The sequence below is a fragment of the Thermobia domestica genome, chromosome 7, assembly GCF_964235325.1.
Source record: "Thermobia domestica chromosome 7, izTheDome1.hap1.1, whole genome shotgun sequence".
In the NCBI taxonomy this organism is placed as follows: Eukaryota; Metazoa; Arthropoda; class Insecta; order Zygentoma; family Lepismatidae; genus Thermobia; species Thermobia domestica.
In genome coordinates, this window is record NC_137460.1 from 11833816 (window position 1) to 11851376 (window position 17561).

At 38.2% G+C, this 17561-nt stretch overlaps 1 protein-coding gene across 3 annotated transcripts in view; it reads right to left on the reverse strand.

The window, feature by feature from the left end:
* The window catches only part of Mcad (Medium-chain acyl-CoA dehydrogenase), a 61052-nt gene that overhangs the window by 19012 nt on the left and 24479 nt on the right, over positions 1-17561 (reverse strand). Inside the window, exons 4-6 of one of the 3 annotated variants that reach the window (XM_081764118.1) lie at positions 11275-11375; positions 5007-5087; positions 534-664 (exon numbers count right to left, since the gene is read on the reverse strand). In XM_081764118.1, coding sequence (XP_081620244.1) covers positions 534-664; positions 5007-5087; positions 11275-11375 — 313 coding nt within the window. Of the gene's footprint in view, positions 1-533; positions 665-5006; positions 5088-9005; positions 9107-11274; positions 11376-16672; positions 16774-17561 lie in introns of all 3 variants that reach the window. The other 2 variants (XM_081764117.1, XM_081764116.1) reach the window with 2 other exon arrangements.

The window sequence follows — 17561 nt, forward strand, 5'->3', positions numbered from 1 at the left end:
CTTTCTGTACGTTCCACCAACGTTGGTCGCTAACTACACACTGCTGTTTTCTTTATGGAATTGTCGTTGCACATCTGCTGTAACGTTTCCTGTATTTCACTTCCTCTCTTTCTCAGCTTCACCAAAAATTTCAAGTTTGTTCGTTGCTCCAATTCCAGCTCAGATATTTTCAAGACAACACACACGCAAGTACAAGCAATGCGACTCTCAGGATGAAACCATCACGCGTCAAGCAAACACTGCTGAGAGATACTGAAATAATAGGCTTTTAGGAAAATACAAAATTGCTTGTATAGTGCTGCCCTCACACGGTGGTGAGTTCGCGAGCTTAATTGTCACATCTCAAACCTTCGACCATATACAGTTTGGCAATAATAAACTATTCTTTTATTTAAGGGAATATTCTCGCAACTATTCAGAGGAAATTTTAGTAATTTCTTGTAATGTTTTGGTTTGAATTAAGATCTTCACTGGTAAAAGCCCTACATTTCTTCGTTTAATTTAATTAAAGAAGAAAGAGAAGAAAAACTCACCAATTAGCTACACCTCCGTTTGTTATCCACATCTTTTGTCCATTAATAATGTATTCATCACCTTTCTTCTCTGCTCTAGTCTTTACTCCTGACACATCGGAACCTGCGCCAGGTTCTGTTACACAATATGCCTGAGAATAAATGCAATTTATCAGATTTGCAAATCCGAACATGAATATATAAGTACTAAAATCAATCGGTACATTATTCCTTTACATATAGTGTACAGCACAAGGGCTGTAGAAGAATCTAGGAATATGTATCTGAAATATGACTACTCAAAATTATCTTAATATTGAACAAATCATATTATATATATATATATATATAATGTATAGTTTTCGAATAACTCGAATTTGAACACTAGGGTTGTTTGAAGCCCTATTTCGTAATTCTCAAGCACACTAACAAAATGAGTCACTGACTGTTTGAAGAATAGATTTCCAAGTTTTGAATAATTACCTTGATGCTTCGTTACCCCTCAAATATTTACTTGTTTACGCTGGGAATGGAGACACCTCTAAAACGTGTTAGTCATTTTCAAGTTCCATGAAAAACGGTTCAGTTACTACGGTGCAGTATGCTTTTTGAAGGTGATTCAATATCACTCCGCCCTCTCCCAAGAACAGTCGACAGTTTTAAAACAGTGGACACATTACAAAAGCAATCAGCGCGCTTGAAAAGAATTCTCATGTAGTCTTGATATTACCCATGCTACAAGTAGTGACCACACTGAACAGTTTTGAGACAGTAAATAAAACTTTATTATTAGTAAAACTTTTTTCTTAATAGAATACAGTATCACGAAGCCAGTCCATTCGTTTGGAATAACTTTGTATTTTAAATTATATACAATTCAAAATGAAATGAAGTCTTTTAGTTTAACGTCCCACGATTATGCCCTTTAGGCGACACAATTTATTACAGTAGATTCTTTGTAATTCGGCTCACGATACTCCGGTTTTAAAATATACTATGTAATTATTTTAGTAAACTTTGTAATTTATAATACACTATATTCCATATTCACTTGAGCTATTTTCTTGTTGGTACTAAAATTATGTACTGTACTGTACTTATACAGTTAGTTTTAGGTTATTTAGGTTATTTTGAACAAGCTTTCTCGTGAGTCAGCCATTTCCGTAATCTTGCTCAATCTGGTCCGATATCAGATAGATTAGCGGAAGTGTATAGTTTATAAGGTTCTAAAAATGTCCCCCACGAACAACAGAACAAAGGTAAATATAGCAAAAATGTTATATAATGGTATGCCCTACAGGACCACCTTCAGATGCTACGGCCAATCAAAACTCTGACGATGTGGCAACGTCGACGACAAAAGTTAGGCCATAGTACATTGTATATGATCTACGAATCCATCAAATAGTGACATTTTCCCCCAGATAGCAGAGAAAGACGCCAGACGTTATTACTAAGTACATCTATAGGTCGTTACAAGTTATGTACGGTGTATAAACAGAAATAAACGCTTTAACTTGCTAACAGAGAAGGAAACACACACAAATTTTTAAAGAGGTGATTTATCTTGAACAAAGATATAACTTGTACCAATGTTAATAGACAAGTTAGTATCAACGTCTAGCGGCTTTAACTGTTACCTGGCGAGAATCGAAGCAACTATTTGATGGATTCGTGAAACAATGCTGCTAACGGTTCATAGTTTGTGACGTTGCCATATTGTGAAATTTTTGGATGGGTCCTACTGCCCTGGAGAGTATACCATTATACAGAGTGAACAAAGTCTCTCCCTGATAACAAACATTAATAACAAGAAAACTACGAATGATAGAAGCATGCGGTTTGAGGTAAATAATAGGAAAACGCATTTAAAATATGATTTAGAGAATTTCCACATGTGCTCCATTAGTTGCCCTCAAGACATCCATGCGATATTCAACTTCCATCCATGTGTTACTCGAAATTTCAGGAGTCACTGTGTCTATTGCGACCCTTATTGTGTTTTTGAGTGTTGCAATATCATGAACAGGTGTTGCCTAAACCCTGTCTTTAACATAACCCCACAGGAAGAAGTTCGCGACGCAAGGATTTGTGTGGACTTCAGGTTAAAGCAACACGAACAGCTTCCACACGTTCCTCACTAACACTGGTCTAAACTTGCTATATCATTCTTTTATGCTCTTAACATATGGTGGCTGCAGTCCATACTCTCTCCTGAATGTTCGTTAAACTGTGATGGGAGATTTTGTTTCATGATACCGCAATATACACTTCGCTTTCTGCTGTCGTGACGTCATTTTTAAACACATGACTGTCCGCTGCGGTCAGCTGCAGTTAATGGCACCACAGGCTGTGGCAAAATCTTGAAGTATCATACAAGCGATGTTTAGAGAACGTATGTTTCTATTATTTTTAGTTTTCTTATTATTAATGTTTGTTATCAGAGAGAGACTTTATGCACCCTGTATATCTTTCCCGTTTTTATTTTCATCTATAGAACAGGTTTCTCTGATCCCTGGGCTTTATGTTTAGAATATCCGATACATATAATAAGCAGTTAATTACAGGTATGTAATAGGCAAGTATAGGGTGGCCCAAAGTAAGTATACACGCTGTACTGATCAGAGATCATTGTATTCTATACCATTTCTTATTGTTATCCATGTTTCTTTATTATTTATTCTTAATGTGTTTTTACCTACATTTTAAGCTGGAAAGAGCCGAAACAAATAAACCCATGAACTAGAATGTTATAGTTGATCAATGCTGGGGTATATTCCTACTTTTGGGCCACCTTTTATTGAACTGTACGATAATACAGGGCCTGTCCCAAAAATAAGTTGAATAAATCTGGGAAAAGAAATTTATTGCAGATCAAAGTACAAATTACTAAAATTCTTCCAAACAGCTCCTTTGTGCATTGACACTGTTGCTGGCACATCTGCCAGTCTCCGTATGCTTCCTGGAAGGCGACGACGGGAATCTCGTTCAGGCATATCTTCACAGCCTCTGATGTTATCTAGCGTTCCAAAATGACTGCCTTTCAAGCTTCTTTTTATTCTTGGAAACAAAAAGAGGTCTAGTGGTGTCAAGTCGGGGATGTAGGGAGGCTGGGGCAGCGTTGCCACCTTGTGCTTGGCCAGGCACTCGGTCATGAGGAAGGAGGTATGGGGCGGTGTATTGTCGTGATGTAGCTTCCCGTTCGCAAAGATCTCCTTCCTTACGCGTTGCACTCTTTTCCGGAGCCTTTCGAGGTCCTCCATGTAAAACTTACTGTTCACTGTCTATCCCTGCGCCAGACTTGATGGATAACGCTTTTTGAGTCGAAAAAGATTATGAGCATCACCTTCACCCGGGAATTGCTCATCCTTGCTTCTTTCAGACGTGGAGGACCCTTTGTGTGCAGTCTTTGACTAGAGGTCAAACTCAAAGACCCATATCTCGTCATTAGTAACCACTCTTATTTAAACGGGTAACTTTCACAGCGGTCCACGCGAGACGGTTACACGAGCAGCCCTCTGATATTCCGAGAGCACCTTGGGGACCATCTTTGCGCGCACACCTTTTTCATGGCTAAATTTTCTGTAAGAACGATGCACTGTGATTTTCGGAATATTGCACTCTCCTACTAACAGTACACTCAGGCGTCGATCGGAATTTATCTTCTCATTTTTTGCACATTTTTGTCCACTTTGTCCTTGACGAATATCCAGGGCGTTTCGCGTCGTCAGCCTCCTTTCAGCCCTCCTGGAACATGTTGTGCCTGCGGAAAACTATTCCTTGGGATATTTCTTCATCCCCGTAAGTGTCTTTAATTTTGGTCATGGTCCCCGAACGCGATTTTCCGAGCCTAACATCAAATCTGATCGCATACCGGTATCGTTGCTCCATTGAACGTGAAGTCGTAACGAAGTTGAACTGGGATTCAGTTTAGGAGGAATCCGCACCAGGGCCGTGCGGAACATCAGCGCCCGGGGCGAGGGTATACGACGGCACCCCCATACATATATTACAAGCAATTTTTCCTCTTTTTTCTTTTTTCTCCGGAATTTTTCGCCCCCGTACTCCGGCGCCCGAGCCCGTCGTCCCGCTCGCCCCCCCCCCCTCCCCTCGGCACGGCTCTGATCCGCACACTGTAACGGCGTGCAGGTAATTGATGTGCCTACGTTGCTTTTCCAAGACACTCACCACTTTTCCCGTCACAAATAGCCCTACTCCAACCGTCCGTGTCGGCGGCACCACATCATTCTACTTATTTCTGGGACAGACTCTGTACAGTATAAGCTATATAAACATTTCAGGAAAGATATGAAGATGGTATTAAAAAAAAAAAAAAAAAAAAAAAAAAAAGTGTTCAACAAATAAATCAAAATGGTCTACATAATCGGAAACTTTCAGTAATAAATCCCGTATCTTATGAACAGACATAAGTCCCTTGAATGAATTAAATTTTTATTTTGCTAATATTCTGCATGAAAATAAAGCAATACTTACAGCAACCAAAGGTTCATCAATTAACCTTCCTAAATACTTCTTCTGTTGTTCTTTATTTCCAGCTAAAATTAATGGCATTTGCTACAAAGGAAATGAAAAAAATGTATTACATTACACAGAAACAGTAAATTATTACATTTAATTTCTTTTCATCCCTCAATTCTTATGACAAGCCTTACTAAGAGAGTACAAATATGATTTCAGTAAATACAAGTTTAGCCTTAACAAATACATCTACTTCGTTACCCTAATAGAATAGAATATAAAAAGAAGATTTGTCGTACCTCTGTACTTCCCGGTCACAAACAAAACGCACTCTGTCTATAAAAGGAAAATCATATTTATGTTTTAGTTGTAACTTGTTTGCCTACGCTCAAACTACAAAGGTGCGGATGTTAAAAAACAAATCAAATCATAAATTCGAAAAAAAAAAAAGTACTATTCACGTTTAAACTAGTGGTGGGCACAAAAACTGGTTCCAGTTTTGTCCAAACACCGGTTCGGTTTTTTACCGAAACCACGGTATTGTAACTAACATGCGTCGAGAACACATATGAGAGAATGAGAGAAGCTCAAAAAATGTGTAAATTCTCATAAAAAGGAAGTGCAAACCGAAATCGATATGTTTAAAAACCAAAATGTTTAAAAACAAAACTGTTTTTGTTGTAAACGGATCCTGTTTTCGGACACTGCGAAACTACTCTGGTGAGAAACCGAAACCAGTTTCAATGAAAACCGAACCGGATTTGGAGAAAACCGAAACCGGTTTCAACGAAAAAACGAAACGTTTTTTTTTTTGAGAAACCCGAAACTGGTTTCGGTGAAAAACCGAATCGGTTTTGGAGAAACTGAAATGTCGGTTTTTCGGATTTCGTTTTTTCTGGTAACCAGTTTCCAGTTTTTATAAACACCGGTTTTGCCCATCCCTAGTTTAAACTGAGCATTATCTCTGAGAAGTACTGTGATGTGCATTAGATAAGAACAGAAAAATACGAGGGGGGAAGGGGGCTAAAAAGTTTCTGGCTTTGTTACCTTTAAATTGAAGTAGACAAATAAAATTGTTGGCATATGAAAGCCTCATATCTTAATATGTAAATGAGTTAAAATCAATTGATCTTAATTGCATATTTGGTATTGCAGATAGAAGGTAAGATAGAAGATGCACGAGGAAGTTTCACGTCGTCAGAGCTGAGGACCGTTATGAAGTTCTTGTGGCACCAAGGAAAGAATGCAAACGAAATTCATATGGAGATGTGTCAAACACTGGGAAAGAAATGTCTTTCATACAGCTGTGTAAAAACCTGAATATCACCTTTCAAGACTGGCCCTTCACAGTGGAAGATGAGCCCCGAAGCGGACGCCCGTTAACTTCAACAGACCAGCAAATATGCAATGCTGTCCATTCTTAAGGACCGTCGAACATCCGCCAAAAAGACTGTCCAGATACTGAACATCTCCAGGGAGCGAGTTGGTTATATTTTATTACCAGTCCTAAACATGCGCAAGCTTTCAGCGAAATGCGTGTTGAAACTTTCGAGTACGGATCTAAAGAAGGAACGTCTTGCAGTATCGAAAGGCACCTTGGCCCATTTTCAAAAAGACAAATGACTTTTTTCTTTTTTTTTTTGGGTAAATTAGTGACAGAGGATGAAATCTGACTTCATATTTATGAACCCGAAACCAAAGAATAACCAAAAGAAATGGCGCCATAGTGGTTCCCCCGCCCGAAAAAGTTCCGTACCAAGAAATCGATTAAAAAAGTCCTGGCGTCCGTTTTCTAGGACAAAGATGACATTATAATGGTGGACTACCTGCCAAATTGCACCTCCATCAACGAAGAGTATTATGCTAATCTTCTAGACCAGCTGAAAGAGGCAATTAAGAGAAAACACCGTGGAAAGCTCATAAAAGGGATCATGATGATGTACGATAATGCATCCATATACAAGTCCAACATTGTTGCTGCCAAATTGGCCACCCTGGGATTCCAATTGGTCCACCACCCACCTTACTCCCCAGACCTGGCCCCTTCTATTTCCCAACCTGAAAACACCTGATGGATCACCGTTTTGAGGACATTTCTGACGTCACAGGCTGCTGAGAGCTGGTTTGAGGGACAATCAAAAGACATTTTTTGCATGGGCTAGAAAACCTTCAACAACGCTGTCAAAAGTGCATTGATCTTAACCCCTTCACATATGATTTCTTTCGGAATTTTTCTGCAATGCTGTAAATATCTATGCCTCTTCTGGCGCTTACTTAAACAGATGCTCACAAAGCACAGGAAACCTGTAAGCTTCTGCCTTCTATTGACAGCAAGCGGGATACAGCCGCTCAAACATCGGAACGCGTGACAACGCGTCAAAATACGGAAGTGAAAAGTGAAAAGCAACGCGTCCAGCGCGTCAAAATATGGCAAGGCGTTAATGGGGAATACGTTGAATAAATATGTAATCTTAGCCCTCTGACACTTGTTTTTCTTGGCAAAGCGAGAACTTTTCAGCACCTCCTCGTAATCTTAGTACAATAAATTCCTTAAACTTCTTTCTCTCTCCATGCTAAAGTAATTACTAATTGCTTTCTCCACGCTCTCCATGTGCAATTACTACGGATAAGTTTAGTTGTTAGTGAACTAAATTAACACGTGAATTAGACGGTATTTCATCAAAATATTGTACATTGAAATAGTATTCATCCAGTATCCAAACAACTGTTCGAACATTAAAAAAAAAAAAACATTATTCGAATGTTAACAGAACTAATATGTACAGTACCTAGCCTTATAGGACAGCATCTTACTACTTTAATCTGAACTGTAAATGAATGTGGCAATGATTGCTCCGCTTTATCTACCAGTTTTGCCTACTAGCGCGTACAAGTCTAGCTCACATGCTCCTTTTTGGTGCTTCGGCACCGAATCTCACACCCGGCTACAAATCCCAGCCCTGTCTAACATTAGGGCTGAGGTACCAGCCTGCACTACCGGAACCAATGACTCGTTCAATACGCTCATTCGGGAAAGCTCCTTCGTGGCTATACGGTTAGTGTAAGCGTCCTCGACGCTGGAGACTCAGGTTCAATTTCCGGCGGGAGCTCATGTGGTTCGGTTCCCATGTTAAGCTGTGGGCCACCGTCTCATATAGCCGTGGTATTTAACAGCCTGCTAAAACCCTAGTTCAAGCAATCTCATTCGGGAGTGGGACGAATCTTGCTCCTCCGGCAAGATATCTCGTCATAAGAAAGATATTGCCAATAAAAAATATGAATGTCTCCCAACTACAAAGGACGGGAAACTATTGGATCAAAATTTATCTAGCAACTGAAATTACTAGGAGCTGATTTGGACCTCTGGTACTGTCGCATACATGGAGCGTATGGCCCTGATACTAACATCAGAAAATGAAATGAAATCTTTAAGTTTTACGTCCCACGGTTATGCCGGTTAGGCTAAAGGAGACGGTGATGATGAGAGATGAATGAAATGGTGGAATGAAGAAAGTGGGAGGAAACGGGAGAACCCCGAGAAAACCCACGAGCACGGTGTACACTAACATCAGGTTTATCAGTAAATGTACCCGATGCATCGCCAGTGGATTTCTGCGATTTAATCTTGCTTAAACTGGCAGTACGACAGCGATCCATTAATGGCTTCTGGAAAAAGGATAGCAAAGTACAGCTGCAGAATAATATAATTGGTAGTGGAGCAAAGTCTAATCTCTTACGATACGAAGCCTTCAATGTTTGCTACCATAACCATGAGCCAAACAAGATACATGGAAAATGATACTGCTTCATTACATAAACTATTTGGAAATTACAACACTAGTTCTAGCCAAAATTTTAACATAAAAATTAAATCTATAATACACAACTGTGACCATCATATCTGAATGGGTTAATAATAATAATAATAATAAAGTAAAATAAATTCTCTTATAACCCTGGCTTTAAAAATATACTCACAAACTTAGTAACTATAACAAAATTACATTTACTTACACCTAACCCGCTTGCTTCCAAAGCTGTCTTAATACCAGTACAACCATACGCTAATTCTTCAGCGACAAGACAGTCTTCAAACACTCCAAGACCCATACCACCTAGAAGCAAAGAACTCGTACATTTAAACATAGCACACTGACACCACGCCCCTTGGAAATAGTACACATAACATTCTGATTATTCACATCTGAATATCCACAAGGCGTAAATTATTGACGCACAAGTATGCATCAATAATCTTGCTACAACATTGAGTATGTCTCATCGGTCCACTTTTATCTCCATAAAGCTTGTAGTTTTGATGCTCTTTTCACTGTGACCAAGGCTCGGGACAACAGCCGAAATAGGTTATGAATTTGGTAGCGGTGGTTGAGAAACTAATAAGAGAAGAAATCTGTGAGTGGTGGAGCAGTTTTTTTCTTTTTAAGGTGGCCCAGAATGATGATGCGGCAATTAAGTAGATTAGTAAAGGTACAGGTTATGACAATATCTGCAGAACGTGTTTCCATGAGGGACGGTGCTTAGCTACTTCTACAAATTGTGCATTTTCCATACTCATTTCCATGTTCCTTGAAGAAAAAGTGCACAAAACATGCAAGAATTCAAAAAATAAAAATAAAAAACTTTCATTTATTTTCTCTCTTCCAGTAGTAATGATTGTTACTTTTTCAGACGTTCCTATTTTTCACATATATTTTTTACTCGATGAAATGCCCGTTCTTCACAGGGGGAGACTAGAATTGGAAAGTATTTGAATAGTCTTCTACCCACTTCGTATATGCATTTCAATGACCACGTGTTGATAAAAAAAAAAAAAAAAAAAAAAAAAAAAAAAAAAAACCGTAAAATATTTTATTTTTGGTATAATTTTGAACCAACTCCCTACCCTATCTTGAAGAGATAGCGAAAAAGAGCCTACATAATGAAGACAGCATTTCCGTAGGAGGTAGAATGATTAGATGTATACGGTTTGCAGATAAGGCGCTTGTTGCGGAATCTGAAGTAAAAATCACTAAGATGCCAGAAGACTTGAGGAACGGCTGTAAAGAAAATGGGATGAAAATAAAGACACATTCCATGGTCCGAGCGGGCTCGGGTTCGATTCCTGGTGGAGGCATTCGGTCGAAAATGTATAAGAAGCTTTTTCAGGCCAGCCACCCTAAATGAGGTTTTCCTTATTCATATCAGGCAAAAGTCGGGGTGGTAACTAACATGTAGGTCCCAGGCCTCTTCCTTCCTTCCCTATCCCCGGATGTTGTGCTCACCGCGGGACGTCATCCTTCAAACGTGACGGGCTAACATGGCCATAGATGCCGAAAGCCCAAAAATCTAAATCCTAATCCCCGTTACATGCACTGATACTACAAAACGGTTTAATCAAAAAAGGTTTCGTAACAAATAGATGTGTGTTTTAAAGTGTAAGAAACGTTTTTAGGTGCGCCTATGGAAAAAAAAAAAAAAAATAAAATAAAACAAAAAAAGCATTTAAACACAAGTAAGTCAATATCATCAAAAAAGTATTTTTATAGACTCAATTACGTCAATGATCTTCCAAATCTCAATAGTCATATACGTCAAAAATAGGAACATGTAAAAAGTAGCTATTCTTACTGCCGGAAGGAAAGAAAACTGAACTGTACATTTTTATGTACTTTATCTGTCTTCAGGGAACATGGAGGTGACTAAGGAATTAAATAATGTTCTTAACGTTCTTTTAATAACTGTAAGGAAGTATGTATTGTTTATTTTCATTGTGTGTTGGATGCTGTACAATGGAATTAAGTTGTTAGTTGGATATTTGACCATAGTAGTAAGTTTGAGCCACAAAACTGTAAAGAGGGCTAGATAAGTTGAGCGGTCTTAGAAGAAAAGATAAGCAGATGCGTTGTTCCCATGCGATATACACATTTCTTTAGGTCCCAATTTGCAAGTTCAGTGTAGTACATTCATTGGTTTCTTGCTGACACTCTTGATTTGCAACACTAACAGAAAAAATTAAAAATTATTTTGTATGTGGAACAATTAGTATTTAACGAAGTATAAACATTCATTTCGGCGTTAAAAATCACCAAAGAACACCTCAACCACATTACACATATTCAATTAATATATATCATACAACATAAAAGCTAAGAACACAAAACATAAGCAGTTACAACCCCAAGAAAAAAAAAACAATATAGTGAACCATTTCTCGGCGCCAGAAATACACTTGCTATACAATCTTGACGTACAAATTTTAAAATCACTGTGCGCAGTAACTTACTCCAAGTTCGGTACCTCCCACAGCAGTACATATGCCTGTGCAACCATATGCTAACTCTTCTCCTACCATACAAGAAGTAAATACTCCCGCATTCAAACCACCTGAAAACACCAGTAAACATTAATTCAACAATGAACCAAGTTTCATTTCGCAATCATTAACTTTGGATAATATACGGGGAAACGATACAAAATAAACGTGATTACGCATGTAGTCTTAAAAGGCATTTTTTTTAACTTGTACTTAATAAAGCACTGAAGTGGTACTTTCTAAGTAATGTTAGCTTTGTAATTCTCCAGTTCAGAAATTATAAAGCTGACCAATTGTCTCATGATTTTAATACTGAAATCCCCTCATACAATCGATTGACTATGTTCACCGAACAACTTGCTTGATGTCATCCAAATTTCCGTACAACAATTGACTATTTTCTGAGATTATATTGTAAGGTTCCATGTATTTTTACACTATGCTGGATGTAACCATGTGTTTTTATAACACGTGTTTGAAGTAAATACTTTTCAGACGACAGCCACGAAGAACATCATCCACAATCGCCAACGTTCGGCAAGTGACGCAGACGCACGCTGTCAGCAACACTTCTGTATAAAGGGAGACTGGATACCACAGAAAACATCAATCTCGCCCAATTGATCAAACTATCAGCTCTCTAAGACGCCTGGTCATTGAGAGCTACCCTTCCTATAAGATCTAAGACCCCTAGTCATTAAGCTCTTTTCTACCTCTCTAAGACACTCAATCATTGAGAGGGACCTAATCATCAGTCTGTAAGGCTCACGGTCACTGAGAATTCCAACTCCTTTCTCTAAGACGTCCGTTCATTGAGACGCACATATCCTATACGATCTAAGACGCATGGTCATTGGGCTCCTTTAAATTTTACCAATAAACCTCCAAAGTAATTAGAGGCACTTGTACTTATTTGTAGTTTTTTGTATTCAAGAGGAAATCTTTTATAATACAAGGTGATGGGGAAGTCCAAACTTTTGTTTACCATCTTTTAGCTCTACCCTAAAAGGCAGCAAACTTTACAATATACATATGAAACAAAGGAATTCTAAAGCGGAAACAAAACTAATTACTTACCAGATAATAACACAAAAACATCAATTACATAAACTAAAAACATCAGTGCTCTTTCGCAAAATGCTTCATCAGATAGGAAGAGATGATAAAAACTCAAAAAACACAGAAAAAAGCTATGAAGTGTCCAGTTAGACATAAAATTAGTCAATTGACCACTTGACCCTGCATGTCATCTATCTGGACGCTTCACAGATTGGTTGAGAGGAGTTTACAGTCTCTTTGCAGCCACGAGGCTATACGAGACGTGGATCTATAGTTTTAAGGTAGAATTTGAACCACCGTAATGCGTTCAAATTTTAATGTTCTCCCAATGGGAATCGAGCCCGGGACACCGTGCACCAAAGATGCGCATGCCAGCACTAGACTAACGGGAAAACGGGAAGAGCTGGACGCTTTACAGAATCAACACTATGAACATGAGTTGGAATCTTCTCTTTTCAATCAAAGGAACACACAACTTAATGCCACCATTTTATAGAAAGCCATACTGTCACGTGGGAAGTGATTGCACTGCACCAATCTTGGCAGTGTATACGGTGGACGTTGCGCACTGAAAGCGTACTTTAAATAGGATCGGAGAGAGTATATATCGACTACTTCTACTGAAACCATTTTGATATGGTTTACATTGACTAACTTAAGAATTTATCGTTTTACTTCGAAATTATTTCACACAGTGGGGAAAAGTCTTGTTTAACTCAACGAAAATATACGTATATATAATCCATTTAGAATGCAGATTACTTGTAGATAGAATGGCACTGTAGTGATTTAATAGATCCCTAAATAACATTAGTTTCATGAACTTTCGCTTACTTTTTCTGTCTTTTTCTTTTAAAGCGCTTTTGTCAACAACTACAGCCACGTCTCAACTTTCTGACAATATAAATTATGGACGCTTAAGTACGAGCGGAGACTAGGGATCTGCATTTGGTCCACTGACACGTCTTTTTTTTTTTAACATCTTTATCTCGTGCTGCCTTACATTTCTTACATTTATTGATCAGTCTTAATACCCATCTACATAAAAATCTGGAGTTAAAGGCAAACCAAATTTCAATCGCATTAATAACTCACCACCCGCAAAACGCCTACTTCTCAAATGTTCCTTCATATTTGGGAAGAGGAAATAATCGGACGGGGTCAGATCAGGTATACATGGCAAGAGAGGCAGAGTCGCAGCCACATTGGTGAACAAATGTGAGTTTTTGCTTACCAGTATGCCAGTGCATTGTTCATTAGTAGTAAGTAATACTTTTTGAGAGCAAACGCGGCCTCTCTGCTTCGATATAATTCATAGCTTCTGCAACAGGGCTCCGGTGATTATAGGCCCTTTTTCGTAAGTAATAAGTCAAGATCACACTTTTGTGGTCCAAAACACGAACAACATGACATTGGATGAATGCTACAACCTTTCTATAGCTGTAGCCTTTTTGGATGTGGGAGATGTTAAGTAGTCGAAAATTAGAGCAAAGGTATTTACTTTTAACTTTTTAAACTACTAGTAATTCCAAATGAATGTCTAAACTTCGAGATTTTATCCAACCTTTAATGTCACTTATGGTTCCTTTCTAACTTACAAATATCATCAGCCACTTATGGCTCATATCTCATTTTCAAACAGCTTTCAGTCACTTGTGGCTATATTCCAACCATTAATACAAAAGCCTACTATTTATATTACAGTTACGTCAGTTACGCCCATCATTTGTTCTCACAATTTTCTAACACCTTGTCCGATTATTCAATAACAAACAGACATAACCTAACATGAGACGTGGTATATTTCCATATTTTATATATTTCTTTGGTTTCAGAGTTAAATAGATACACCCAGCATTCATCTATAGTCACTAATCTGTTTACAAAAGAATCCTTATCCTTGTGGTATAGGTCCAAAATACTTTCTGCGTATTGCACACGTTGCTCTTATAGAAAAGTTTTCATCAATCTGACAATCCACCTTGCTCATACTAGAATGTCATATAATATGGCGTGTGAACGGATTCCTACTAATGTTCACTTCCCTTGCTAAACAATTATGTCATACGTCAACTTCAAGCACTAGTTGCTTAACTTTTGCCACCACGTTTGAGTATGTAGCCGTTGAGGGACTACCTTCTCTTGGGTCATTCCGTAGACTTGTGCTATCACATCTGAGTATTTTTTTCAGCGTTTCACTATAAGATGAACATTCCTCACCATACATAGATGCCACCTCTTCATGTATCGTTTGTACCGATTTTACTTTAAGACGGACGGAGCCTCGTCACAGCTTGTAATCGATTTTGCCCAACATTTTGTTCCTGGAAATTTTCTGGCTGAAACATTAATTCAACAGGATCTGTGAAGGTCAAATTTGCACACACATTAGTGAGATCCCAACCTATCATAGTGCAAATGTTTATATTCCTAGCATATCCTTATCGTGGTGCGGATACTTTCCGGCATCCCTTCGTATTAATGAACGTATATAGAAAACGGACAGGATTAGTATTGTATCCCTGCAAGTATCTAGTTGTTAGTATGTGCTATCCAGCAAAAATGAATCCCGCTCGGGCCAGAAATAAAAACAATATTTACAAATCCATGCAAAGAAAAGTGAACAAAACATTGATGTTTCGAGTTCCTATATATAAACCAACCATTCATTGATTTGAAAACCAATTTATGTACAAAACACCAGATACAAGAAAACAATAGAAAAGCCAGTAAATTATATACAATTTAACGCTTGAAATCAATTATAACATCCAAAGTTTAATTTATAATTCACAGCTACACTTATCAATATTTAATAGCTATTAATGTCATAGAACAGCTTCAAAATATGATAGAAAAGTAGCTTATTCCATAGACAGCTTCTCTCTATATAATTGAACTATGGAAAGAAATTACTACAGAAACTGAGAAGTAGTATCTATGACTTATTTCAATATGATTAGAATTATTATTGAAGACAAGTGCAAACGACAAGGCGAAGGAAGTCTTTGGGAAGAAAAGATAATTTTGTAATTCTTAAAAAGAAAGTCCAGAACAAAGGACACTTTAAACGACCTTAGGACACTGTGCTGTCCTTAAATGCAATTCAAATAATCCTGCGATATTTGGCACACAACTGAATTCACCACTTGGAAAGATAATGTAAAAATCTACCAATCAGAAAAGAAACGAATCTCCGACTGTTTATTTTTATGTTTGTATTAAGAGCTTTAAGCTGTGTCTGATAAAGAAAGAAAGAAAAAAAGTTACAAGGAGAGATGTTTTATTTTTATTTATTCCAATGTAGTTTCAATAGGAACTTCTACCTTCCTCGGTTGGAAACAAAAATATTACTGAATGCTTTTTTTGTTTGTTTGTTTGTTTGTTTGTTTGTTTGTTCCAAAATTCAAATGGCATACTTATCATATCACTTGCTGGTTAAAGACATTAACTTTTCAAAGCGTGAATGATTTTTCTTCAAATGAAATGAAATGAAATCCTTAAGTTTTACGTCCCATGGTTATGCCGGTTAGGCTAAAGGAGACGTTGACAGTGATGAGAAATGAAATGGTGGAATGGAGAAAGTAGAGGAAACTGGAGAACTCCGAGAAAACCCACGCACACGGTGTTTGTCCACCATAAAGCTCAATTGGCGCGAGCTGGAATGGAACGAAGAACCACACGCACCTTAGGTGAACGCTCTACCATTGAGCCACCGCGGCCCCTGATTTTTCTTCAAGTCATGTTGCTTGTGGTGGACAATATTTTGTCCCTTGGATCTTCCGTTTCCCCGCACATTTTATTCCAGCAATTCTTGTATTATTCTTAGCTTAAAAAAAAGAAAGAAAAAAAAGAAAAAAAAGAGAGAGAGAGAGGGAGACGTTAAATTAAATTTAGAAAAGAATTACCATCTCTCCTCAGAAGGATCAGCACGTTCAACACAGAAAGAAATCAGCATGTTCATGTCTTGACGAGAAATTATTTACGTATGTTGTAGTTAATGCCTTAAGCACCGATTATAATGATGAAGTTACCACACGAATTTCGCGTGGGAAGCATTTAGTAAAAAGTTTGTACGAAACGAGAAAGGTGGAAGTTTCCATTGGAACTGTATTGGTATTTTTTTTTTTTTTTTAAATTCAAGCCCACATAAAAGCCCAAAAATGACAGGAAGCATACAATTGATTCAAACTCCATGATAAATCAATATCGTAAGCAAGAGAATACACATTTCTTGGCACCCAAAATATATATTCGCTACTGCGACCTTGACATGTAGCTCTTAAAGTCAGCGTGGGCAGTAACTTACTCCAAGTTCGGTACTTGCTACAGCAGTAGATATGCCTGTACAACCATACGCTAACTCTTCTCCTACCATAGAAGCAGCAAATACTCCTGCATTCAAACCACCTGAAAACACCAGTAAATACAAATTCAACAATGAACCAGGTTTTAATTAAAGAAAAAATCTGACCAAAACAAATTATTTCTAATAAATAATAATATTCCAGTTTCAGAAATATATCATTGCCTTTTATCAGATCATGTGTCTGATGAATATTGCTGTAAAATCATTGTTTATTGTAAGTGATTTACTTTTAATCAGATATTAAATTTATTTAAGGCAAAGCAGTTCCAAAGCTAAAATGAACGGCATTCAAACCAAGTTTTATTTCCACGTACTATTACTTCGGAGAGTAGACGAAAAATGAAATCTTTGAGTTTTACGTCCCACGGATATGCCGGTGAGGCTAAAGGAGACGATGATGAGTGATAAATGAAAATGGTGGAATGAAGAAAGTGGGAGAACCCCGAGAAAACCTGTGCACACGGTGTTTGTCCACCACAAAGTTCACTTGGCGGGGGCTGGGATCGAACCCGGGACCCCAAGCACCACAGGGAAACGCTCTACCACTGAGTCACCACGGCCCCCCGGAGAGTGGACGAATACGAATGAGTCTTCGGCATATATGGTCATGTTAGCCCGTCACGTATGAAGGATGAAGTCTCAGCGATCCGCACTGCCCGGGCAATTGAAGAGGAAAAAGGGAAGCAACCTTGGACTAATGTGTTAGGTACCATCCTAGTAATTGCCTGATATGACTGAGGAAAACCTCATTCAGGATGTCTGGCCTGAAAAAGCTGTTACACTTTTCCGACCGAGTGTCTCCACTCGGAATAGAGCCCAGGACCACACG